The 25,728-nt window shown below is 43.5% G+C and overlaps 6 protein-coding genes across 6 annotated transcripts; 2 read left to right on the forward strand and 4 right to left on the reverse strand.

Moving 5' to 3' along the window:
- Positions 1-947: 947 nt before the first annotated feature.
- EAE98_008701 (uncharacterized protein) lies at positions 948-2,834 on the reverse strand (the record flags this gene model as incomplete). Its single annotated transcript, XM_038956324.1, has 2 exons — positions 948-2,462; positions 2,514-2,834. 2 exons carry the CDS (start codon positions 2,832-2,834, stop codon positions 948-950), a joined length of 1,836 nt encoding a protein of 611 aa, XP_038807405.1.
- A 2,343-nt stretch (positions 2,835-5,177) lies between these two features.
- EAE98_008702 (uncharacterized protein) lies at positions 5,178-6,495 on the forward strand (the record flags this gene model as incomplete). Its single annotated transcript, XM_038956325.1, has 4 exons — positions 5,178-5,184; positions 5,244-5,287; positions 5,380-5,526; positions 5,599-6,495. 4 exons carry the CDS (start codon positions 5,178-5,180, stop codon positions 6,493-6,495), a joined length of 1,095 nt encoding a protein of 364 aa, XP_038807406.1.
- Positions 6,496-7,912: 1,417 nt separating this feature from the next.
- Positions 7,913-10,307, reverse strand: EAE98_008703 (uncharacterized protein; the record flags this gene model as incomplete). The annotated part of the gene is made up of 2 exons (XM_038956326.1): positions 7,913-9,181; positions 9,240-10,307. 2 exons carry the CDS (start codon positions 10,305-10,307, stop codon positions 7,913-7,915), a joined length of 2,337 nt encoding a protein of 778 aa, XP_038807407.1.
- Positions 10,308-10,923: 616 nt separating this feature from the next.
- Positions 10,924-12,221, reverse strand: EAE98_008704 (uncharacterized protein; the record flags this gene model as incomplete). The annotated part of the gene is made up of 3 exons (XM_038956327.1): positions 12,002-12,221; positions 11,660-11,875; positions 10,924-11,603 (listed from the first exon to the last, which is right to left on the reverse strand). The coding sequence occupies exons 1-3, from the start codon at positions 12,021-12,023 to the stop codon at positions 10,924-10,926; spliced, it is 918 nt and encodes a 305-aa protein (XP_038807408.1). The 5' UTR covers positions 12,024-12,221.
- A 3,489-nt stretch (positions 12,222-15,710) lies between these two features.
- On the reverse strand, positions 15,711-18,140 carry EAE98_008705 (uncharacterized protein; the record flags this gene model as incomplete). Its single annotated transcript, XM_038956328.1, has 2 exons — positions 15,711-15,811; positions 15,881-18,140. The coding sequence occupies 2 exons, from the start codon at positions 18,138-18,140 to the stop codon at positions 15,711-15,713; spliced, it is 2,361 nt and encodes a 786-aa protein (XP_038807409.1).
- Positions 18,141-18,783: 643 nt separating this feature from the next.
- EAE98_008706 (uncharacterized protein) lies at positions 18,784-23,183 on the forward strand. Its single transcript, XM_038956329.1, has 5 exons — positions 18,784-21,920; positions 21,975-22,102; positions 22,150-22,267; positions 22,327-22,620; positions 22,683-23,183. The coding sequence occupies exons 1-5, from the start codon at positions 21,103-21,105 to the stop codon at positions 22,945-22,947; spliced, it is 1,623 nt and encodes a 540-aa protein (XP_038807410.1). The 5' UTR covers positions 18,784-21,102; the 3' UTR covers positions 22,948-23,183.
- The last annotated feature ends 2,545 nt before the right edge of the window (positions 23,184-25,728 follow it).

A 25,728-nucleotide genomic window follows, 5' to 3' on the forward strand; every position in this document is an offset into this window, starting at 1 on the left:
GGGGAAAATTAATGTTTGTAAGTGTTGATACCTCCAGGGCTAGTTATGGTAGGATTGTAGGTAGGTATGATAGGTAGATAGGTATCGAGGTATTCTTTATTTTCTGAAATGTTGTTAGGGAGCTGGATGGGATGGGATGGGATGGGATGGGAGGGGAAGGAGGGGGGGGGCAGAGGCAGGGGAGGGGGAGGGGATGTGATTGTGATTGTGATTGGTGGGATGGATGAAGGTAGGTAGTGAGATAGTAAGATAATGAGGTAACGAGGTAACGAGGTGGTGAGATAATAAGATAGGTAGTAAAATAACAAGATAATTTATAGAAATTTAAAATTTAAAATTTAGAATTGAGTGTTCAATGTAGTATGTAGTATTCAATCTGGGGCTTGAGGTAAGAAATAGAATGGGAGAGAGAGTAGGGGAGAGAGGCGAGAAGGAAGGGGGGGGGGGGGTATATAGACAGGTAAATATATATATATATATATATATATATATATATATAGAATGAGATGGTATATAGTAAGTATATTTTATATATTATGAATATAATTAGGTAGATAGATAGATAGATAATTATTATTATGAATATGAATATCTGAGTATCTAGATTTTGTATGTATAAACTATACCTGCCTAGATATCTATCTAGATACCTATCTACTCATTTGTTTATCTATCCATCTATTCATTTATTATATATGTAAAACTCACAAGTAATCTATTATCTAATATAAAATTCTTAATCTCGATCTTGAATTATATATCTATCTATCTACCTATCTAGGTAGGTATATAAAGATATGTATATAAATAGAAAAATAAATAAACCAATAAATTCTACAATTCCCTCACAAAACACAAACTTCGAAGTAAAAAAAAAAATCATCTACCAACCCACCTACCAACCCACCTACCTACCTACATAAAGAAACCCATCATCATCCTCCTACCTATCGAACAGTAAACACAACATCTTCTTCCAAATCCTCACAATACACCTCATCGACTATTTCTCCATCCATGATACCTGCTACATATGCTACGGATACTGCTGCAAAGATCTCACTTTGTTCTTTTTCGTTTCCTTCTCGGTGGCTTTGTCCTTCTTTTGCAGTATCGGATTGCTTACTATCAATATCATGCGAAGGGTTTTGTCCCTTCACATCCCACCTTCTCAAAACAAAAGGAGCAGCTGCCCCAAACCAAATCGCTATTTGATCTCCAGTTTCTATCGACTTAGGAGCCATGCCATAAAACCCCGTGGTGGTGATGAAGAAAGCGGAGTTCGGGAGGCAGTTTAGGAGAGAGAGTCTATAGTCTCTAATTCTCTCATCGTCGTTGTGCGAGCTATCGTTGTTTTGACAGGAAATATTATGATTGGTGTTGCGGTCCTGCGAATTATCGTTTAGTAGGATGTTGTACATCTCGCCATAAGCTTCTGGTGCAACTCCACGGCCGGCTCCGGTGTAGAGTTTGTTTGTGATGAGGGTTCTCCATACTGGTTCTTTGGTTTTGAAGGTGTGGAGGTAGGGGCGATGATGTGAGTGGAGGGTCGCGAGATTTTTTGCTTTGAGAACCATTTCTTCGATGTGGGCGAGTTGGGTGAGACATTTATCATCTGGGCCAAAGGTAAATTTTTCGGCAATGGTATCGATGGGAAGACCTCTTATGTAGAGGGTTTTGAGATCGGGAGATATGTGGCCATTGATGGCAGTGCTGCCTGCTCCCGAGACTCCTATACCTGGGGGATGATAGAGAGTAGGATGAAGAAGAGATTCACTGCCTAACCTTGGCACCCATGATGGAAAGGAAGAATATTGGAATGGGGGATTTGGACCAGCTAGTTCCAAACCAGCAAGAAAGAAAGGTCCTATTCCTTTATGAAAGATGTGGGATATGGCGTCTGCGTAAATTGTTCCTAGAGATCGACTGTAATCTACTGTGATGGTTTTTCGGTCTGAGGAACCCATCATGCCGAGTAAACCATATATCCTATCTTTAGGTTCTGTTGCTTTAGATGTAACGGTGTTGAGTAATAGATCCCGGAGATCTTCACCCTTTTTATCAGTAACTGCCGTGCGTACATTATTGAGAAGATCAATTTTGATAGCACTGGTGCGTACACCCTGCGAAACAGCAGTCTTGTGTGTATTCTCATTTTCATCGCCACGTTCCATCATAATCATTCCCATCTTCGTGAATTCTATCATTGCAACTTTTTGCCAGACTTCTGACAGTACACTCCAGGTAGTCCAGGTAGATCCACAACCAACTAGAGGCTCCTGATCCGCTAGTGCCAGTTCTTGTATGGTCCACAGACGAGTAAACCATTCTTTCTTAACAAGCTCAAAATAAAAGGAAAACATGGTTTGGGACTCATCTTCCATAATTTCATCTGTACTCGCAATAGCGATTCTAGACATCAAATCAAAAGCCTCCTCACACCCCTCAAAGGTCTCACCTAACTAAACCAAAACTGGTTTCGCCAGAGAATAAATTTCACACATCAGCGTGACCTGTTCATTGCGTTCTTTATTATCGGATTGATTGATACAGATAGCATCAACCCAAAGTCTTCGCGGTTTAAGAGGTAGCCTGAGATGATGTAGTGCAATAGCCAGATTTTGAGTAACGGAGAAGGGAGTGTCATTGAATGTGATGGTTTGTCGGATAGAGGCATCGCCCCAGACATAAGATAATGCTTCGTATGAAGGATGGGAGAGGAGAGAGATGGTTTCGACAGTGCATTGAATTGGGGTGCCTTGGCTTAGGGGTTGAAGGATGAGGATGCGAATTTCGCGGTTGGGAAGGGAAAGGGGTTGGGAGTAGGGAGTCATTTTTGTGAAGGGATCTCGCAGAATGCAGATAAATTGTGCGAATTTTTTCAGGATGGCTGTTTCGTTGAATATTCGGGGCTGCTCATGCTGTTCATGAGATCGGTGATATACCAATAGGCATGATTTGATTAATCCAGCGAGCTCGGATCAAAAATGGATGAATGGATGGATGGATTACCAACTATGGTAACCCGAACCATTTGCGAAAACTCTTGTTCCAACAAACAGTGATGAAGCTCGAGGGAAAAGCTAGAATATGAAGATTGTCATATATTATCGTGCAAACAAGAATCGCAACATCAGTTTCTCATATTTGGCATTTGTGCTGAGTGACAACAATGCTCGAGTATTGACGACAAGCGTCAGCAAACAAGACGACGTAATTGATGTTTGATCGGCAACCAACTCATAAAACCGCCGAGGGATGTGGCGTCTTGGATAGAGCTGGTGGAGTGAAGTTTAGTTTTCATGCACTGCCACATTATCTTTTTTTTTTTTTTTCACATCTCGTGATGCTGTCTGATACGGAAGGGCAACGATAGTTTGGATCGGCGACTTCCACCACCTCGTATGAAGGGGGATGAAGGGGGGGAAGCATGTATCAGTAGATCTTACGACTTTTATGCCATTGAAGAACACGAGAGGATGACTAGTTTTTGATACGATTCTTGCTGCTTGAATTCCGATGGGGAAGTTTGTCGTGAGGTTTGGAGGTATTGTGTTGTGGTGTGTGGTGTTGTATTGGTGGTAGTGGTGATGGTGATGATTATATTGGGGGGATTAAATCATGATATGTAAGATGGATGGAAAGGGGATACGATGTAGACACACTTCGACATGGCATCTTCAATCTTTTTGAGTTTGCGAATAGGGGGATGAAGGAGGTTGCTTGTAAGATGAAGATTAACGGGGTACCCTTATTATAGGCCAAGACTTATTAACCTTACATATACATACTAGGGCGACAGAGAGGTAGTTTTGATTTCTTTCTAACCTTAATATTCGTGTAGCGGTACTCCTATTTTCAAAGTCATGATATGTGAATAAGTAACTGTCTACGAGCGATATGGATGTGTTGGATAGATACTTTACTACATGTTACCTAGGTACGACATAGGTCTCTATTACATCTCAACTACCATGCATTTGTCGAGATGTGCCAATCTTTACATTGTACATCCTTTCGCTATCCGTACCGTACCTACCCGCAGTCATTTGACTTTTCTGTTTATATAATAGTATATATCGTCAACCATACATGAGTCGAAGGAATAGGAGTGCACGCACGCCAGCATTGAGTAATACATATATATAATACATCTAATATAATACATACAATATATGATGCGAGCAGGCAATACTGTCATGAGAATATGCATCGTGCCATTGGACCCAAGCCATATAGCTACCACCTCCCCAGGAATATCATCAACTTCAATCATTCGACCACGGAGTACCTATGTCCTTCAATTTTAAACACGCTAGCAAGAGAAGTTAGAGTCGACCATATAACAGTCGAGAACGTGTTCTTTGGATGGAATTCATTGGATTATATAACTTGGAGCCAATTGAATGGCATGAATGCAACCTTTTAATCTTCAATCTTATTCGAGAGCCATGAAGAGCCACTTATTATTTTGATTTGATTCCTTCTACGGCTTAACTGCGTAGCCCCTTTCCCCAGTACGATCAAACGGTTGACGAGAATTGACTGAGATACTGTTCATCCCTCCATCCCATCCCCTCTCCCTCCCCCAAAATAGATTGAATGATTATTACCTAGGTACCTAGTTAGTAGTAGTTGTTAGTAGTTAGTAGCATCCATCCATCCATCAATCCATCCATCCATTGACACAGTGGCCTTCTCTCATACGACCCCCCCAAACCCTTATTACTACTTTGTACGCACACTTATACTCACACTTATACTCACACATACACTTACACTTACCGTACACTTAAACATCTTCTCAACATAAATTCTTTCCAACTTCAACAACGACAACACAAGAAGACAACTTTGAACTTTTTTAATTCAATTCCATCTTCTCTTTGCTACATCCTTTAATAGCAACACATACATTCGTTGATTTCTATTTCGAATCAATTTTAATTGTACCATCTACCCCTTCTTTTCTCCTTCACAATTCCAATCGTGCTTGAGCATATCCAATTCACAAGGACACCTCTACATTCACCATCTTCCATCAAGTAGACGTGGTGATCAACATCCAACTCAATCTTAGATCTTCTCGACACTTGTTCTTATCCTCTTAAACTGTGGGGTAGAACGAGAATTACATACAACCTTTCTACACATTTCACTTCTTCCAAACTATCAAAATGAAGGGTACGCGGCCTCCGCATTCGCAGTCCTTTTGGCAATGCATCGCTAACATATTCACACAGCTCTCATTCTTGTCGGTGGCTTTGGCACCCGTCTCCGCCCACTCGTACGTTCTCCCAATGCCATGATACCATACTCGAAATCTACATGGCGCCCTTCGCACAAGCTACAGAGCTTTCAACTGACTGTCACCCATAGACTCTGACCCTCCCAAAACCTTTAGTCGAATTCGGTAACAAGCGCATGATTTTGCACCAAGTTGAAGCCTTGGCAGAAGCTGGAGTTACAGATATTGTGTTGGCCGTCAATTATCGTCCAGAGGTTATGGAAAAGTATTTGGCTGAGGTATGATTCACTACTACCACCCAGAAAAAAATTCTTGGGTTACACCGCAGAAGTTAATGCAGGCACACATAGTACGAAGAAAGATTCAACGTTAAAATCACATTCTCCATCGAATCCGAACCATTAGGTACAGCCGGTCCTCTGAAGCTCGCAGAAGAAATTCTCGGAAAGGATGATGCTCCTTTCTTCGTTCTTAACTCGGATGTCATCTGTGAATATCCTTTCGCAGATTTGGCTGCTTTCCACAAGAAGCACGGTGATGAAGGTACCATTGTCGTAACCAAGGTTGAAGAACCATCCAAATATGGTGTCGTTGTCCATAAGCCAAACCACGCATCCAGAATCGATCGATTCGTAGAGAAGCCGGTCGAATTCGTTGGAAACCGCATTAACGCTGGTATCTACATCTTGAACCCAAGTGTCCTCAAGCGCATCGACCTCCGCCCAACCTCCATCGAACAAGAGACTTTCCCTGCCATTTGCGCCGATGGTCAATTGCACTCTTTCGACTTGGAAGGATTCTGGATGGATGTTGGGCAACCCAAGGATTTCCTCTCCGGAACTTGTCTTTATCTCTCCTCCCTTACCAAGAAGGGCTCCAAGCTCCTTACTCCACCCAATACCCCATACGTACACGGCGGCAATGTCTTGATCGATCCTTCTGCCAAGATTGGCAAGAACTGCCGCATTGGTCCCAACGTAACAATTGGTCCTAATGTTGTTATCGGTGATGGTGTTCGTTTACAACGTTGTGTTCTCCTCGAGGGCTCCAAAGTCAAGGATCACGCTTGGGTCAAGAGCACCATCGTAGGCTGGAACTCTACTATCGGTAAATGGGCACGTTTGGAAAATGTCAGTGTATTGGGTGACGACGTTACGATTGGTGATGAGATTTATGTAAACGGAGGTAGCATTCTCCCACATAAGAGCATCAAGGCTAATGTTGACGTTCCGGCCATTATTATGTAAGGAGGGAAAGGATCGCTGGACGAGTAACAGATATGAAGTAGAGGAAAAATGATCAGAGATACCTTTTTGGATGAAAAGTTGTGGAGAGAAGAAATGAGGGTACGAGGAAGGGAAGGAGTAAAGTAATTCATGGATGGACTTCATTACCTGGCCGTTTTTTGCCATTTCTCTATCGTATCTTATTGAATTCGGGCTTTGGCTTTTGGCTTTGGGGGTTAAAAGGGTCACGCATTACATGTTTTTATGGATGCATGCAATTTTTTCTTTTCTTTCTGGGGGGGCCAAAGAAATTCTAGAGATGAACATTTGCAATTTTTTTTTTCCAAGACTGTTTTCAAATTTCAATGGTGCTTGTTCTGCTCTGTTCTTTTTTGTTGCTCTTGGTCGGAGGGTATGGTGTATGTATGTATATGTGTAGGGATGTTGGTATGGATGGTTAGTTATGGTATTGGGTATGCAATGTGGCATGCATGCATATCTATATATGATTGATTGATATCTCCTCTCATTGAAATAAAAAGTTGATTGAAATGAATGGTTGAGATGAGGCAACCTTGGAATTATAAATTAAGTTGTAGAGTTGTGAGTTGTGAATTGTATTGTGAATTGTATTGTGAATTGTATTGTGATTTGTATTGTGATTTGTATTGTGATTTGTATTGTGATTTATTTGTATTGTGATTTGTATTGTGATTTATTTGTATTGTAATTTATTTATATTGTAATTTATTTGTATTGTAATTTATTTGTATTGTAATTTATTTGTATTGTAATTTATTTGTATTGTAATTTATTTGTATTGTAATTTATTTATATTGTAATTTATTTGTATTGTAATTTATTTGTATTGTAATTTATTTATATTGTAATTTATTTGTATTGTAATTTATTTATATTATAATTTATTTATATTGTAATTTATTTGTATTGTAATTTATTTATATTGTATTGTATTTGTATATTTTGGGAAGTGAAGAAGAAGAGAGAGAGAGAGAGAGAGAGAGAGAGAAAGAAACATGAGAGAAATGGATCTCAGGTATATACCTAGATAGATATGCATGTATAGACCGAATAACATTTTCACACATCTTTCTGATGAATATATACGAGATATACGAGATATACATAATATGTGTTTCCTTTTGATTTACCTATAGACCTGACTGTACCTACTGACTGCTTGTAGAGATACATTGTATTGATTCCTTCATTCATTCATGCATTCATGCATTCATTCATTCATTCCATGTATCGAGCAAGAAATGCAATGCAATGCAATACAATCCCACCTCAATTCCTATCGTTTCGTTTCCCAATTACGCCAGCCAACCTAGAACCCCATCGCCAAACCATGATATGTTACGCCAAAATAAAAGCTTTTCTTCTCATCATCAGTCATCAGTCCCCATCCGCATCCCTATTTCTTCCCCTTTCCCTTCCCCTTCTTCCTCTTCTCCCCGTCCTTCTCCTTCTCCTTCTCCTTCTCCCCCACACTAACCCCCGCGGCCTCCGCCTCACCCTCACCCAACTCCCCCGCCTCCTCCATCTCCCTAATCTTCTCCCTGCCACTAATCATAACCATCAAATCCCTATTCGCCTCCCTCAACTCCTCACATTCCTCCCTCACCCCTCTCATCTCCTCCTCCTTCTGCCTAACCCCCTCATTCACAAACCCAATCCTCTCCATCAACCCCTCCGAAACCTTCTTCTCCTCCCTCAAACTCTTCCCCATCGCCCTCGCAATCTCCTGCGCCTTCTCCGCCTTCCTCTTCTCCCTCTCCAACTCCCTCTCCAAACTCGGCAGCGTATCCTCACTCAACTTCCGATACTTCTCCTCCAACTCCCTCAACCTCCCCAACGCCACTTCCGCATCGCGACTCGCAAGACTAGCTTTCTCACTCGCCGCGCTCGCCTTCGCAACCGCTTTGCCGACCAATTCCTCGAAATAAACCCTCTGACTCTCCAACTGCGACGTCAAGAGATGCGTGAATTCCAATCCTGCATTTTCGAGTTTTTCCCGCGGAACCATATCCACATTATCTGCGGGCGCCAACGCACCCCTGGAACGTGACGAGGGGAGTTCGATGACTTTACTGTTATCACCTTTATCGCGAATGAGTCGATGAACCCAAATATCACCCGCGTAATCCCATACATGTTGGGTTTCGATTTCCAGGGCAAAGTTATGCGCCGAATCTTTCCAGTGTTCTTTGGCGTGCCCGCCTTTGTAGCGTCCACATCCGACGTTTCCGCATATGAGACAGATCCAGAGATCATCTGTGCAATCGCAAACACTACATAGTGATGCTTCACCACTTCCAAACGGTGGATTGTCGGGATCATAGGGTGTAGTAGACTGTTGAGAAGCGATCGCTAGTGAGGGATTGGTATGTCGACAAACGGGACAACCTGTGCCACGCCATTTTTCGAGACATGCACAGTGAAAGACATGTTGACAGAGAATCGTAAAGAGGCCCGTTGTATCGTCCATTCTTTCGAGGCAGACAGGACAGGTAGGAAGTTCGACGAGATTTGGAGTTGGAGGAGGGAAAGGTTTGAGGTTATTTTGCATCGGAGCTGGTGTAAAAGGATCGTGGGATAGTTCTGGAAAACTTGTATTTGATTTAGAGGAGGTGGGAGTTTGGAAAGTGATTGACTTTATAAACATGACATGGCAGGTTTCTGGCTATATTGAATATCGTCAGTTCTAAACAAAGATATCTTCTACCAAAGTGAAAACATACCTCCATACTATTAAAGACTTTACCATCCCATTCTGCCTTCCATTTCTTTGCCACATTGCCATCTCTAAACTTCATAAGCACCATATACCTGTTCATCCGCCCCGTCATAACCATTCTAAAATGGCTAACCTCATACATTGTCTTCTCTCCCACAAATCCCAAGAAATCTCTCGGCGTAAGATAACTCGGCACAGCAGGTATGCACAGTAAAGTACAATCCTCTGCACTATCTTTTCCATCGGACTCACTCGACCCGTTACTTTGTGCATCATTCGTGGGATTCGCCGCAGTATCTGCGTTATAAACTTCCACCCCCATCAATCCAGGTGTTTCCTCCCCCTCCCTATACAAATGCACCACTCCCCATCCCACCTCCGTATTCTTCAACTCTAACCCATCCTCCCCTATAGTATGTAATTCCTCGAATCTCGCCTTTGTAACTCGACCACCCGGTTCTAGCCCAGCATTCATGACGATACCACCCTGGCTACCCTCCCCTCTACGATGATATCCCCTCGCGCCATCCATATCCAATGCTTCAACCCTAACCCTCCCAAACCTCCAATCCCTTTTCGAAGTTCGCAGATCTCTTTTCTTACCCACCAAACTCGCGCTCGGAGGTGCGATTTCTAATTGCGAATTTTTCGTCGTGCTCAATACTATCAGATTTCTCGACTCGTCAGGTCGTGTCTGTCGTGAAGGTCCGCAATCAATGACTCCCCCTTTTGCTACTTCCGAACCTAGATCTCCGTTCTGGGCACCCTGCAAACTGCCTGCCTGTATTTGATTCTCAGTTCCCTTTATAATATCTCTCGAGCTTCTTTCCAGCACAGAACCTGCCGAGCTCCCAGTGCCTCCCTTTCTCCTCCTATGTTGTTCCCAAAGAACAGGTTTATGCTTCGGCCAGGCGCAAGCTCCGCCTGTGGATGATGGTGTACAGCCAAAAATATCCGTTCCCTCACCAGGAACCCACACTTCCCTCTCCCTTTCTCTCTTACTCACTTTCTCTGGGTCTAAATCTGGTAAAGGATACAATTCGAATTTGAGATGATAAAAGTACGATGGCATACTTCTTCATTCATTCATAATTTCTTTCACGACTGCATGAAACGAATGCCATGCGAAAGCTTCGTGGTGGGGGCTTGCGGGAACCGTGGCGCGGGCTGCTCGTTGGAAAAACTGCGTCTGGCAATTAAAAGCCCGAAGAGTAGATATGGATTGTTAATAGGTAGTTTATCGCATCAGAGTTGCGTTCGTATCAAAAAGTAATTCTTCAGGTGTTGTAGCACACAAGGTATTGTGGACATGAAAGGTTCTGGGATATAAATTTCATTGTGCGGCTGCAGCCTTGCATCACTTTAGCTTCATGAGTGGATGTAGTGGAGCATAACACCGTCATTATCTCCAACTCCATTTTATGTACGATAAGGAAGTGAAGCAATGGTATTTACTGTTTACATGCTAATTACAATTACAATCACAATCATTTATCCAATATCACATTCATAAGAGTGTAGAGTTAAATGTCAAAAATATAGTTTTGACTATTGAATACTATCAATATTGTGGCACATGCCAGTGCACTATGATGAGAACCTGCTAACCCAGCCCCCCCCATAACACCATTGGATCAGGTCATCGTTAAACGCCTAAAGAGTATATGTGCAGATAGAATCAGAAACATTTATTGACCACCACGAAGACGAAGCACCAAGTGCAATGTGGATTCCTTTTGGATGTTGTAATCCGAAAGAGTTCTACCGTCCTCCAACTGCTTTCCAGCAAAGATCAATCGTTGTTGGTCGGGTGGGATACCCTCCTTGTCTTGGATCTTAGCCTTAACGTTATCAATAGTATCTGACGATTCTACTTCTAATGTAATGGTCTTTCCAGTCAGGGTCTTAACGAAAATCTGCATACCACCACGAAGACGAAGGACCAAATGTAAGGTTGATTCCTTTTGGATGTTGTAGTCGGAAAGAGTGCGGCCATCTTCAAGTTGCTTACCAGCAAAGATAAGACGTTGTTGATCAGGTGGGATACCCTCCTTATCTTGGATCTTAGCCTTCACATTGTCGATAGTGTCTGATGACTCAACCTCCAAAGTGATTGTCTTTCCAGTGAGGGTCTTGACGAAGATTTGCATACCACCACGAAGTCTGAGGACCAAGTGAAGAGTAGATTCCTTTTGAATGTTGTAATCGGAGAGGGTACGACCGTCCTCGAGTTGTTTACCGGCAAAAATCAAACGCTGTTGATCAGGAGGAATGCCTTCCTTGTCTTGGATCTTGGCCTTGACATTGTCGATGGTATCGGAAGACTCAACCTCGAGAGTGATGGTCTTACCAGTAAGAGTCTTGACGACTGTGTTGATGTTAGTAAACTGTGGCGGAATGCGAAGGCAATAGTGATCAACTTACAGATTTGCATACCACCACGAAGGCGGAGAACGAGATGGAGAGTGGACTCCTTTTGGATGTTGTAATCACTCAAAGTGCGACCATCCTCAAGTTGCTTTCCGGCGAAAATCAAACGCTGTTGGTCAGGTGGGATTCCCTCCTTATCCTGGATCTTGGCCTTGACGTTGTCGATGGTATCGGAAGATTCCACCTCAAGGGTGATGGTCTTTCCGGTGACTGTAGCAAATATATGTTAGCAGATGTTTTTGATAGAATTATTGATGAAAGTGTTGATGGAAGCTGCTTTGGGAAGTGAAGTGGCAATGCCACTCGCATGCGGCAAACGGAGAGGTGACAACTTACGAGTCTTGACGAAGATCTGCATGATGATGTTTTTATAGTATTAATCTTTTGATGAAGTAGATGATATTGTAGATGATGATTTATTGAAAATCAAAAGAAGTTGTGGTGGAGAGAGAGAGTTGATGGAGTTGTATGATGGAAGAAAGAGGGAGACGTTGGAGGGTGAGATGGAGTGTTTAAGTAGGTATTCAAAGGAGGAACCGCATTGAACTTGCCTTATCGCTTAGCGCCACGCCACCTTTTAGAGTTTAGTAAGAATGAGTGAATGAATCACCGGTCCATAGGTCCATAGGTCCATAGGTAGGAGGCGTATGGATATCAAGGTAGGTACTGCTGCGCCTTCGCCTTCTTTACTCACCGTTGACTCGTTCCTTCTAGGGATTTCTATTCAATCGATAGATTCTCTCGTTCTCTCGATTCAGCCTGAATCTTCCGAGGCTGTACATATGGATTTGGAAAGGAGAATGGAATCTTCTCGGAATCTGGACCTGAGTGAATAGTAACAGGTGAGTACGAGTACCGGAGTAGATGAATGATTATAAATCAATACGGTGTACGATACTTTCTACGGAATACTTCATTACTGGATAAATTCTTCTTAGTCATCGTACGTTCACATCCATATCCATATTGTCCTTTAATCATTCATACTGCTTGCTCGCATTCACACCATAATCAACCATATTTTCTTGGTACGAGGTAATACTGTCCAGAGGTGATGAATGATGAATATACTCAAATTTCGAACGTCAACACCGTCAACACCGTCAACACCGTCAACACCGTCAACACCGTCAACACCTTGAGAACTGAGCAACTCCCCCTTATCAGCTCTAGACCTTTCCTATAATGGATTAGTTTGCCATTAACCCCGCCTTCTACCTCAACTCGGTCTCGCTCAACTGGGATTTGGCTTTACGATGAAGAGAATCAATAGATGAATGAATCATGGAAAGGAAGGACAACGTTTATCATATCATCAACCATCAACCATCAACCTTTCTTCCAACCTCTCTCTTTTTTCCTTCTTTTGCTTTGCATCGCCTCATCGCCTCCGTACTCGGACCCATCCATCAGATGTCTCTATTGCAGTTCCAATAATTGATTGCCTTTCTACTCGTCGTCTCTCAGTCTTGGTCTCAGTCTTAGTCTCAGTCTCAGTCTCAATGCTTGATGCTTAACTTAAATCTGCACCTTGCAGCCAAAAACTGCCAGTTGTACACAATCCGATGCACTTTCCGTTTCAAACTCCTGCATAGAATATCTCGCAATGCACTAGCAAGTAGCAGCAAGTTATCGCATAATCCAAACTTTACTCTCCTCTCCAAATCATCCAAATCTATAAAAAGGGTTTCCTTTCATGATACGTCATTTCCCTGCTCAATATTGCAATCCCAATCACGAGAATAGATAAAGGATCACAGATTAAGGAAATGAAAAATGGTATCAACATCCCTGATTCTTGCAATCAAATGGATCATTCAGTCAACTTTCAATATCGGCCTGTCCATGACCGACCAATCCAGGACCCAAATGCAGGTGCATAAATTGGACAACGCAATACAGAAGCAGAGAAACAGTGTGCATACTCCTACATAAATAAATCCTTTTTCTTGGTACACTTGGTCAGCAGCTGACCCATTTCCAAGGTTCAAAGAGGGAAAGAACGTATGATTCCTCTCATATGTGTATCTGGTACCAGAAACCCCGATGAGGCCTCGGAGATGCCAGCCCTTTTCGAAGAGAATATCTTGGGACACCGGTCAAAAACTCCGAATCTGTCTGGCAAGTCGGCAATGAATGGATGCAAAACTGATGGGAAGATGAGAGGTAAGGACGTACAATCTCTACATACGTTGTAGGTGGTATTATTGAAGATGCGAGTAAGTTTACAGCTATTCAACCCACGTCTACATACATTGATGGGCCTCAAATACATAACCTCTTTTTGAAAGGATTGGGCTACGCATACAAATTTTCCTTTGTCTCGTGAATTCTAGATTTGGCTTTCTTTGCCTCTCGATTTTATCATCCAACGCCTTCACACTGAAAACCTAGCAGAAATGTAAATTCTTTCTCAAGAAACAAGCCATCAAATCTTTTCATCCGATCAATCCCAAAGTTTAATTCATTCCATCTTTTCGATTCCCTGGCCGGTGATAAGTGCGTGCGGCGTGCATATAAAAGAACGCAACAGTCAGCATCTTGCATCCGAGAGATCACCGAAGAAACCCCTAAGTAAGTCCTCATTATACAAAGTGAGGGTATTTTACAAGTATACGAACAAGTACCAATCAGCCTACACAAACAAGTATCTATCCAAAATTCGAATTTCAAAATGCACAACATACTAGGCATACATCTAAATATTCAGAAGAAACATACAACAAGCACTACAACAAGCACATCAAAGTATCAACATCTTCAAAAATCTTCAATATTCATCAAGTGAAAAGGCTTTAAATTTTGGTGTTTTTATCTACGACCCTTCCCTCCCCGAAAATTCTCCCCATGTATAAAAATATGCCTTTCTTGCGTCCAGCAACCAATAACTTCGTATACACACCCTCCTCCTCCTTCTCCATACTCTCTCTCTCTCTCTCTCTCTCGCAGCTAAAAAACACCCCTCGCTCGCGCTATTGCTCTTCGCCCATCTTTCATCCCATCCCATCGCATGCCGCATTGATTTCCCCCATTCCATAGACAAAAAAAGAGAGAGAGAAAAACAAATCGAGAGATAAATAAGTTCAATGCACGCCATGCCATAATAATAATCTTTTCATAGGGTTCATATTTCGGCAGTTACTTCGATCATTTCTTCTGCCTTCTTTTAAATAAACGCTTGAGAGAAACCAGGACAACAAGATCAGATCAGATGAGAGTAAATAAAATAAAATAAACACCTCTCTCTCTCCATCCATTTATTCCGTGAGAGGCTGGGAAAGAAAACGCAGTGAGAGGGATAGATGAATAGTGAATAGTGAATAATGAATAATAAAAATAACATGGGGGTCCGTAGAAACATAAAAACATTGACATGTAAACGTTAAGCGTTCTTTAAATTCCATGATCTTCGTTAAAGGGGGGGTGGATTTTGTTGGTTTGTATGTATGTATGTATGTGTTTATGTATGGAATGATGAGATGGAGATTCAAAGAGAGGAATTCTTGAAAATCTGATCAGATATACAAACATACATGCATACATACATGGAACAACAAAAATCAACGTGTTTCGTTTGTTTCGTTAAAAGGGGTCGTTGAGTTGATTGGGGAGGGAGGGAGGAAACTTTTTGCTTCGGATGAGGATGATGATTGATGATTGATAAAAGATTGAAAAGAAAAGGAGAAGAAAAAAAAATAAGAGGAAAAATTTCAAAAAACAACCAAAACGCTATGCCGTTGACCAAAAAAATAGGTAAAATAAAAATAGGAAATTAACAAATTATTCTTTTCATTCGTTGTTTTTTCTAGCTTTCTCTAAAAGAGAGAGAAAGAGAAAAGGTGGAAAAACATATTCCTGCAATCGTTTTCTTTTTTTCATATCATGTCATGGGTGGTCATGAAGAGCATTGAATTCGTTATCTTGGTACCGGAAACCGGAGATGGGTAACGGGTTTGTACAGGAGGGGGTTTATATAGCGGGCGGTAGGTGGGTAGGTAGGTAGGTAGGTATATATCTGCAAATGGGCATAGATGGAGGAGGAGGATTAATTTGCGCGAATGACGAGTTTGGAGAGGAATTTGTTGGAGAGACAGTCGAAGTCGCGACGGTCGAATTTGGCGTCCGGTCGGGTTTTGAGGTAGGATTCTAGATGGAGTGGGTTAGTTGTGTTGTGTTGTGTTGGATTGTTTGGGGGGGGGGGGGGGGGGAACAAACCATGCTTGGTTACGTGACCTCTCATTTCGGTCATGGCTTCGCAGACAGCTACGTTGTTGTTGAGGAGTTGACCGTGTCTTCTCGTTTCCCAATCGGTAAACGCAGGGAGTTTTTGAGAGATGGCATGGAATAATCCGACAATGACACCTACTGGGGTGGTTTCCATATCGTTGCAGAATTTGTTGACGGCTGCTTGGTCGGGAACGCGGTAATGACAATCAAATTGCATTTCTTCCCATACGGCGAGGAGAATCGATGCAAGCATGAAGATTGTAGGCCAGTTCTTGAGTCTGTCGCCACTGTACACGCTAGAGTAGAGCGAGGATAATTCCTCGAGAATCTCCTTTTGAAGTTCACGCCACATGTCGGCGAGGGCACATTTGATTTGGAAATTGATCATGACGGGAGCGACGACCTTTCCGTTGAATTTGGAGTCCTCGTCTTCGATGATTCCTTCCATCGGGTGCTCGTCTCCTCTTTGCTCGACCATGGTAACGTGCAAGGTGAGGTTGTAGGCAAGAACGAGTTTCAATGCCTTGCGGACAACGGAAACCTTCTCTTTCATGTAGTAGCGGTGAGCGGTCTTCAAGATCTCGGTAATGAATGGGGTGCCCTCAAAATACTCATCGATGAATTCTTCAAAAGGCCCATCAATGTGTTTATCGAGGTACTCAGATAATGCTTCATTCGAGACACCTTCGGAACCAGCAGACATTCTCTCGGTGCGAGTTTCAAACTCGATGGGTTCTTCGTGATCACCCTCAACCCAGTCGACGTTAAAGCAACTATCATCACTCACATAAACCTCTCTCGCCATAATCGGCAGAGCAAATCCATACCCATGAGTAATCCAAAGCAACTCCTCCTTTTGCGAGAATCCCTTGATATTGTAAACAGACACACCTCTCCCCACGTGACGTTCATAATCCGCCTTCCAGTCCTTCATGAAGTAACCAATATCCTTGATATCGATACGCGTACACGGCACCTGCCACAAACGAGCGTGCGAAGGTTGACATCCCGCACAGGGCTCACCCTTGTCGCACGTCTTCTTCAAGAATTTACAGCGGAGACAGGCTCGCAATTTCCTTATTTCGCTAGCTTGTTTGCGCTGCTCTGGTAATAAGGGGCCGCGTCTTCGTCCAACGCGCTTCTCAGTTGGGGGGGCATCCTTCTTTCCGTTGGAGGTGCGGCGGATGACCGGTTTGGTGGCTTTGGCCGTGGGGCTCTTGCGGGGTGCGGAGTTTCTTCTCGCGGGAGGCGATGAGGTGTTGGATGGGGAGGTGCGGTTGGAGGTTGTTGAAGCCGCCGTGGATTTCGTAGATGGAGCTTGAATGGGTTGCGGGGGAACGGCCGCGGCGGGACTGATAATATCGTGGCTGTGGTGGTGTGCTTCGCCGTGGAAACAATTCCTGTGTCCACCCGTCACATCCAAATAGCTATCCGAGCCCGGTGAGTACGGCGAATATGGATATCCTGACAAATCCTCAAAACTGCCAAACGTATCTATCGATTGGTGACCATCAGATTGCGACGAATCCGAGTGACTTCGCAAATGTAGTGTTTGTCCGGGGTTGAAAATTGCTTGGTTTTGCGCTTGTTGATAGGTGTTGAAATCCTGGTACGTATCGACTGTCGACCATCCGTGATCGCTACTCGAACTGGGTAACGAGAGCACTTCCAAGTACGTACCCGTCGGTGAGTTGCTTCCCAGACTTTGTCGTCCTATACTTGGGATTCCATGGTTCGAGGTAAAATTCATCGCATACTCGAATTCATGCCAATCCTGCCATTGATTCGCCTGTGCCTCGACCGTCTGTGTGAGTCCGTTGAATGGAGCTTCCATCTGGAGACTGGCTTCGAGAGCTGCTTGTGTGGTTGCAGGTAAGCCATAGTCGAGAGGTGAAGTTTGGTACGGGCTGCCGAATGTATATTGTGGTCCCATCAACGAGTTATCCGGGATAAATTGCGACAATTGCTGAGGGGAAAGTTGCTGGGGTGACAAATGCTGTGGTTGCTGTTGTATCGGCCAATCTGTCAATAACGTGGGAGAATTATGATGATGTCCGGTTTGATACTGTTGGTGTCCACTATGTCCTGGCGAAGTTTCCCGTCGGTCGTCAGATCCTCCTGAGGCCATATCCAACGGCAATGGCCAAGTCGAACGCGTAGTCATATTGGTAAATTGGTATCGTGGGTCACGTTGCTCGAACGAAAGGTCTAACAGACCTTCTGGCGAGAAGTCAAGATTTGAGCTCATTGTCGCGGATTACTTGTTGGAATGGTCAATAGTATTGTAAGAAAGAGGGTCGAAGACACCGCTCTTTGAAGAAGAGGAAAACCTCACGATGTTAGTCGGTGTGTGGCCTATTGGTAGTAGAAGTTCGTAGGGTGAGGGTAGGATCCACATAAGGAGCGGTGTGGGATTTCGGCAAACTTATACGACCCCAGCCATTTTGAGCCCACTGGCAAGCCTTCGCCGAATCAGGTGTGACGGCTGGAACCACAAGCGTCTTCTTACTGCATGGGGCAGCATGAGACTACTGCGAGCAGAGAAGTCATGTGTCCAATGGATTCGATTTCTATGGTAGATTTTGGAGAAGTCCCTGGAAGACAGAGCAGTTTTCAGGGCTCACCCATGAAAATAACAAGCAATAGTGATTGGAAGGAGTCTTAAGACTCAGAGTAGCTTGATACCTAGTGGGCTCCCACTGTAAGTTAACCCTCTATTTTTCAAGAGGGGCTGGAAGTTAGGGAAGTGGAGAAATAGCCTGTGAGTAGCTACGATTGATCAATGATGCTCGAATTAGCGGCGCAGTACCTAAAACAATGGCTATATAATAGCGGGTGCTAGGCTTTCCCTACCTACTTACCACTAATTTGAGTCAAGAACAACACCTGTCAATAAATAGTGCTCCGTACAGGACATGAAAATCTACTGGAACAACAAATCATGAAATGGATTCCCGAACGCTATATGGACGGAGTAGACGAGATCGAATGATTTCAGTGGCGATTGCTAGAAGAGGTTCTGGACATCCGACTAAAGACTTTGGGAATCTCCAATTGAGATGGCTGAGGTCTCCATTTTGACTCAATGGTTGCTCTGCCAATCAATATCTTTCGGATCTATCCTACGATTAGAGTTTTGTATGCTTTTTTTAAACCCTTTCCCACATCTACGACGCCAACGATGATAAGATGGTCCCCTGGACCCTCTCTGCCTCTCCCTACGAAGTTTTTTCTCAAATTTCTTCAAAATCCCCTCGTTTGTTGAGTGCACGTCTCTCTTTTTGGCTTCGGCATGTCAGATCTTTCGCCTAGACCCGAGAGGGTAGAGTGAGCTTAGCATCCGAGCTATCACAATCCAGAAAAATCCAATTCGGTCTAAACTTTGTTTCAAGCGTTGTCAAACCTCGAGAACTGACTCTACAAGAACTTGGAGTGTATGATGAACCGGGCAGTTATCCTGTGTATGGGTGATGGGACCTGGAAGAATATGGTAAGATGGTGACCACCATTTCATTTACCTACATGTACAGTAATCAAATGAGGATTCTGACCGTCCATCGACTGTAACTTTCTATCTCATCTCCATACTCCGTATATTCTACACGAAGGAGGCGTCAGAGATGCAACATTGAGGTAGCAGCGAACCAGGGCATCCCGTCCTGCAAATTGCAATGAACTCAATTCAACCTCAACCACAATCAATTCTTATCGGAGTGATAATAGATGATCTTCATCAATGATTAACGCTATGCTGCTTACGTTCGCCTTGTACCACCCTCCCGTGCCTAACTAGATATCTACCGGCATTTCACAAATGCCTTCTGTCGAAACAATTTCGGATTGAGAATATCTCAACTATCCTGTCTGGTACAATGTGTGTCTACATTCGCACCGCATAGATGAATTACTGGTGGACCTTGACAACGTGCCAACGAGATCTGAGACACCACCAGGTACGAAGATTGTATGATAAGATAAAAAAGCAATCAACGAACAGCCGCCATATGCGATTAACATTTATGCCCCTCATTTTCCACCCCTCCTTCCCCTCATCGTTTCGCAATTTCATCATTAACTTGGCACCAATACCTACTTTCATTTACAACATGTATTGATTGAGTAGGTGCTATCCAAGCAGTGTAACCCACGATGGCTTCTTGATTAAAAATTCCTCGTATCCTATCCTCTAATAGAACGGCCCATCCCTCCGATAGCTGCATATCGACATTCATGCAAAAACGCCTCAAGACTCAAGAGTCAACACCACACGCCTGCAGCGGATGAATTTCCTTTCGGATCTCTTTATTGGTCAATCCGAAAACGTTCTGCAAATCAGCGCATGCCGACATATTCCTCGCATACCGCGCCCCCTGTTAAGTAGTGAAACGTTTTGTTGTGAAATTGGAGATTTGTCAGTGTCGGAGAAGAGTTGTCATCTCATGTTCTATGTATGATTATCTCTTCTTCTCTTCCTTCAAAGCTTCCTTTGAGCCGTCAACAATTATTTGCCACTATCCTCAGGTTACATACATCCTTCACCATTGTGCTTTATGATGCGGATTTGATGTACTGCGAGGGAAAGGGCAAAAGGTCGTAGAATTGATCAGGCTCCCGAACGAATTATAGAGCCCTGGCTGGCATTCAACATCTGCAGATACATGCTTTGGGCAAAATGGCACTGTACCACCAGTAATCATAGGTCGGCAATGGCCGAAGGATGACAGCCCAATTATCAAAATAGAGAGATTTAACTTGCTTGCAGTCTCGCCTTGCGGCAACTTGCATTTCGTGAATGTAAATGCAAATGCGAATGCAATTGTAAATGTGTTGCAACAGAATTACATTTTTGGATCTTTGGAACAATCGTGGAAGACATATGGAACGTTGCTTGCATTGCATCTTCAGTTGAATTTTGAACACAAAGATTCTATGTCGGCATATTGAACACAAAGATTCTACATCGGCAATGGTACAAATTCACCCAAATGCGGATTTTTGATAAAGACCTCGGGATACCTACGAGATAAAGATGGACTTTCACGCTTTGGTAGCCTTCTGTGGCTCTTGTGGTAAGCTTTTTTTGTAAGCGAGCACTGACCTGGTCAACCTCGAAACATCCATCTGTAAAACAATAGTAAAGGCCAATAGCGAATCATAATCGAAGATCATTGTATTCCTGGAATCTTAGACAAAAAAAACAACCAACCCACATGACTTTCACTATCAAAGGAAAGAAGACTCACCATAGTGTGAAGTTCAATCGACGTGCAATGGAAGAGAAGAAGGACTCGAATAAAAAGTCTTCATCTCTATCTCCTTCCAGCAAACTAGATCAACTTTTGAATGATGATTCGCTAGAAAATCAAGCACAAAAATCTGGTTTTATTATACAAGAATCTTCATCATCCCAAGCAGATATTGAGGCTGGAACTGATGAAGATATAGTTTACGGCTCATCCCGACCAATCACAGCAGAGGCTTTTATGAATATGATTCCCGATACCTTCACGGAGTATCCCCTACTCCACGATCAGTTGCAGACTCAGACATCTCATCTTCAAGATCAAACCATTCAAGAATGTCTTCCTTTTCTTTCGGGAAAAGAAGCTGGATTGACCTATAATCCATATGGGGTTCCACATCTGAATCGAAAAAAGCATATTCAGTTCCTTCATAAGAATCTACAAAAGTTGCCCTCGGCATATGTCGCTGCTGATGCAAGCAGACCATGGATGTTCTACTGGGCATTGGCTGGTCTCTCAACCCTGGGAGAAGATGTATCATCATATCGACAAAAAATCATTTCAACATGTCGACCCATACAGAATGCGACTGGAGGGTTTGGTGGAGGAAATGGTCAGATGTCACATTTGGCCACTACCTATGCAAACATTCTATCAATTTCCATGGTAGGTGGGCAAGAAGCTTTGGATATCATTGATCGCAAAGCAATGTGGAAATGGCTAGGTAGCTTGAAAATGTCTACTGGGGGGTTTAGAATGGCTGTAGGTGGCGAGGAAGATATTCGGTAAGCCTTCCGGAAGTAGGACGATGGAGGACGGGTAACTGATACTTTTCAAAGTGGTGCATATTGTGCTCTGATTCTCATTACACTCCTAAGTTTACCTCTCGATCTTCCCCAAGATGCTCCGGCGAGATCATCAAACTATACTACTTTCATCGATGGACTTCCGGAATGGATCTCGAGATGTATGTTCAAAACAAAGAAGAAATTAAAACTTGTGCTAATAGAATAGGTCAAACATTTGAGGGCGGTATAGGTGCTCGACCTAATGTCGAAGCCCATGGCGCGTATGCGTTCTTAGCATTAGGCTGTTTGTGCATTTTAGGTGAACCACACATCATGATACCTCAGTAGGTCAAAATTGCATATCTATAATCATCCACGAATCACTATGCTAACACATATCTAGGTATCTTGACGTACCCGGCTTTATTTCATGGCTATCAGCACGTCAATATGCGCCGGAAGGCGGCTTCTCAGGTCGCACGAATAAGTTAGTCGACGGGTGCTACTCCCATTGGGTTGGAGGATGCTGGCCTCTATTAGAAGCGTGCCTTGAAGGTCCAACGCAGCAAACTCAAACAGGGCCATTCTCGAATCCAGATTCGGTAAATCTCTACAGCCGCGACGGTTTGATCAGGTACATCCTCTGCTGTTGTCAGGATACAGGAAATCGGGGTGGATTGAGGGATAAGCCCAGCCAGTAAGCATGAAGAGCCGATCTCTTCTTTTCCGCTCCACATGAATGCTGATCTTCTATTATAGTCGCTCTGATTCGTATCACACATGCTATGTTTTGGCAGGTCTTAGTTCCGCACAGCATAAGTGGCATTTCAACACGTCTGCACAGAAAACGGAATCGAGTGGAACGCTCGTTTCACCGTATCAATGGACGGCCGAGCCTTATGTTGAGACAACACAGATATATGATGAAGAGGATAGGGTGGGGACTCTCCACCCGGTTTTCGTGATACCAGAAGGCGTTGCTGAGGAGACACGGGCATACTTCGCTTCAAAAGGGACCTTTTAAAACGTACCAACATTCTGAATATATGGGCTGAATTTACATTGGCTCGGGATTGGTATTTATGGGATGAAAAGTCTGCACATATAGATGGCGCCAGTTTCACACTTCGTCGGCGACGAGGGTGGGTTTTACGTATCACGTGATGTACATAATCTATTTTCCCGCGAGACATATTCAACGATGCGTTAGTTAAGTCCAACCGATCAATTGGATCTTCCATTTTCCCGGTGGCTGAGCTTGAGAATGGCCCGATTGTTGTCCTTTTTTCTTTGTTGCCAGCAGGGTCAACATTTGAACGTGACTGGAAAATTGTGTTGATTTAAAAGCAAGCGGCGTTTGTGAGATACATTAACCCCAATGGCAACCTAGGTGGCAGTTACGAGATACGTCGTACTGAAGTGTTTGTTCGGTTCCGGAAAAGAACGAAGGATTTGTTAAGCTCTCTTCACACGAAATTCATATGATAGATCATAAAGAGACTATATTGCTAGGTACCTACTGTAGCTCCTTGGTAAGTTGCATGCAGTGCATGAAGGTCTCCCTTCGCATTTTATTCCGTTTTGATACCGAGTAGATTTTTACTAGACTGGTGGGAAAGTGGAGACCGAGAGTGGATGCTTTGGGGAAGTTCTTTTCTCATGGTTCGCCAATTTATCGGGATAACAAGAAGATCGAATGGAAAACTGGTGGTCGAGGTCACCCCCCCCCACATTGAAGATTGGTCGGTTCGGGTTCTACCAACTGTTTTCGGTCTCATTGAATCGTCATGAGCTCACCGCAAGGTACCACCAACTACTTTGTTATTCTTGTACAAGTGAGGAGTGGATATGGCAACACGATACATATTGGGTCGACCATGTGAAGTGTGTGTTGTGTGTGTGTTGTTGTGTTGGAGTTGTGTTGGAGTTTGGAGGACATGTCGTATCATGGTACCGGTATCAATGGATCCAGGATCCGAGAGGGTTCCCGACTTTGGGGGAGCTTCGGAGATAGATACTATTTTTGATCTGTACTTTAGATGCTGTATGTAGAAGTTCCAGCTCCAGTAATTGTTGTCCGCACATGCAGTTTGATTCCACTTCGTTGCTTGAAGGACCTAGGTACAGGATGATTTCCCCTCTCCCTCGCAAGAGGAGAAAGAGAGAACCCCTTCACTTACTCGCTAGTTGCATAGAGCCTGCTACATCTGCAACCTGCAGGCCATTTCCACTGTCTTGTACTTTTTTTGTATCATATACCCACATCGCGTACTTACGAATCAATTACTTTCCCCTAGAGCAGTTTCTTCCGACTCGCCACCTATCTTGGTCAGTAGAGCGGAAGCTAGGTCTGGGTTAAACGAGAGGAGGTTGAACTTGTAGATGATGCAAATTGGAACGATTCAAATCTCGATGCATCTTCTTTCATGTCAGATCAACTTCTCACGGCCGTATTCTAATGTCCCCGAGCCTGCATTCGTATCAAACGGTAGGATTCTCGGTATGATCAATGGCGATTGGAAATCTGCAGGCTTCTTACTTGGTACATATGCTCGCTCGATTGCAATGGGAAGTCTGCCAATGGCTCAATTGTGAAAGATGTCCCCCAAGTACCTGGTCAATGTAACGGTTGAATCTTCAGAACGGGACGGTGCGACGGTCCTTCCCATAATCTTCCAAAATAAATGAAAGCCGTAAACCAAAGAGGAAGCTGGTAATTCTGGATATTTCGAAAGATAGCACGATTAACCAGATTATTTATCGTACTTTGTGCTGCATAAGGTTGTTTGTGTCGTTTGACATTCTCGGGGTTTGATTGTTCCATGGAGGGATCAAGGGGAAAAGCCTTTGTTTCCACGAACCATCAACGAATAATCTTCTCAAACTTATTCCTTCCAACCGCAGACTCCAGAGTCGTCTACACACTTCATACATCTAGAGTACATCCGACCAGCGACTCGTTAACTTCTAGATCTACGGTATCTTCACGCTTTGCTTAATATACTTTACCGTTATACCATTTTCAATCTCAACGGCATATAATCATTACTATCGAGATGTCAAGCGCACTGCCAACTCATCAAGCATACGCACCACAACCTTGTTTACGGTTAGTAGTAGACCTGGCTGATTTTTGCCTCGCATCTTTTCTTGATCCCTTCGCGAATCAACTATCACAAATATTGAAGCACAATACTCGATGGTGAAGGCCGGTCAATTCCAGCCACTGTTCATGCACTGAAGGCTCACCGACTTCGTGTCAAGCCGTACTCCAGTCATTCCGCGTCAATCGCGCTGCTTGTTGCGATCTCTTTCTCTCTTTCTCTCGTCTCTCCTTTCCGACCCCAAATGTACCGTGGTAGTGCGGGGCAATAGAGACATATCCCGAGAACAGGAAACGCCTTCAATCTTTCCACATTTGTTATTAACAAGCACTCAATGGCACCATTTCAAGGAAAGCACAAGCCATTTTGGGGTCAAAGGATTCAATGTCAATGTATCGGTAGATGGTAGGTACAATTAGATGAGTTTCTGGAGGATTATGTCCCTGACCTAGCGAGCAATATTGACGTTTTTCTTGCATTCGGACCCATGGTACTTTTGTAATGCCATCGATTTCTTTTCATTAGTGGCCAACCCAGCGGATCTCTCTGGGAAAAAGTCCGTAATTGCTGAAGATTTACTCATCTTTTTTGCCATCCATCCATGATGCTACAGTATCCATTGAGTCTTGGCTCTTTCTCTCTGCTCGCGGTCCGCAAACTTTTTACTCACCCCCATGGTAATGGCATGTTCCCATATTTTG

Source organism: Botrytis deweyae (genome assembly GCF_014898535.1).
Source record: "Botrytis deweyae strain B1 chromosome Unknown BDEW_023, whole genome shotgun sequence".
In the NCBI taxonomy this organism is placed as follows: Eukaryota; Fungi; Ascomycota; class Leotiomycetes; order Helotiales; family Sclerotiniaceae; genus Botrytis; species Botrytis deweyae.

Excerpts from the sequence above, each read along its gene's own strand:
- EAE98_008706 (XM_038956329.1), top strand. The coding sequence starts at position 21,103 with ATGACTTTCACTATCAAAGGAAAGAAGACTCACCATAGTGTGAAGTTC. Across the intron at positions 21,921-21,974 it reads GGTGGCGAGGAAGATATTCG|TGGTGCATATTGTGCTCTGA; the intron begins GTAAGCCTTCCG and ends TACTTTTCAAAG. Across the intron at positions 22,268-22,326 it reads CCACACATCATGATACCTCA|GTATCTTGACGTACCCGGCT; the intron begins GTAGGTCAAAAT and ends ACACATATCTAG.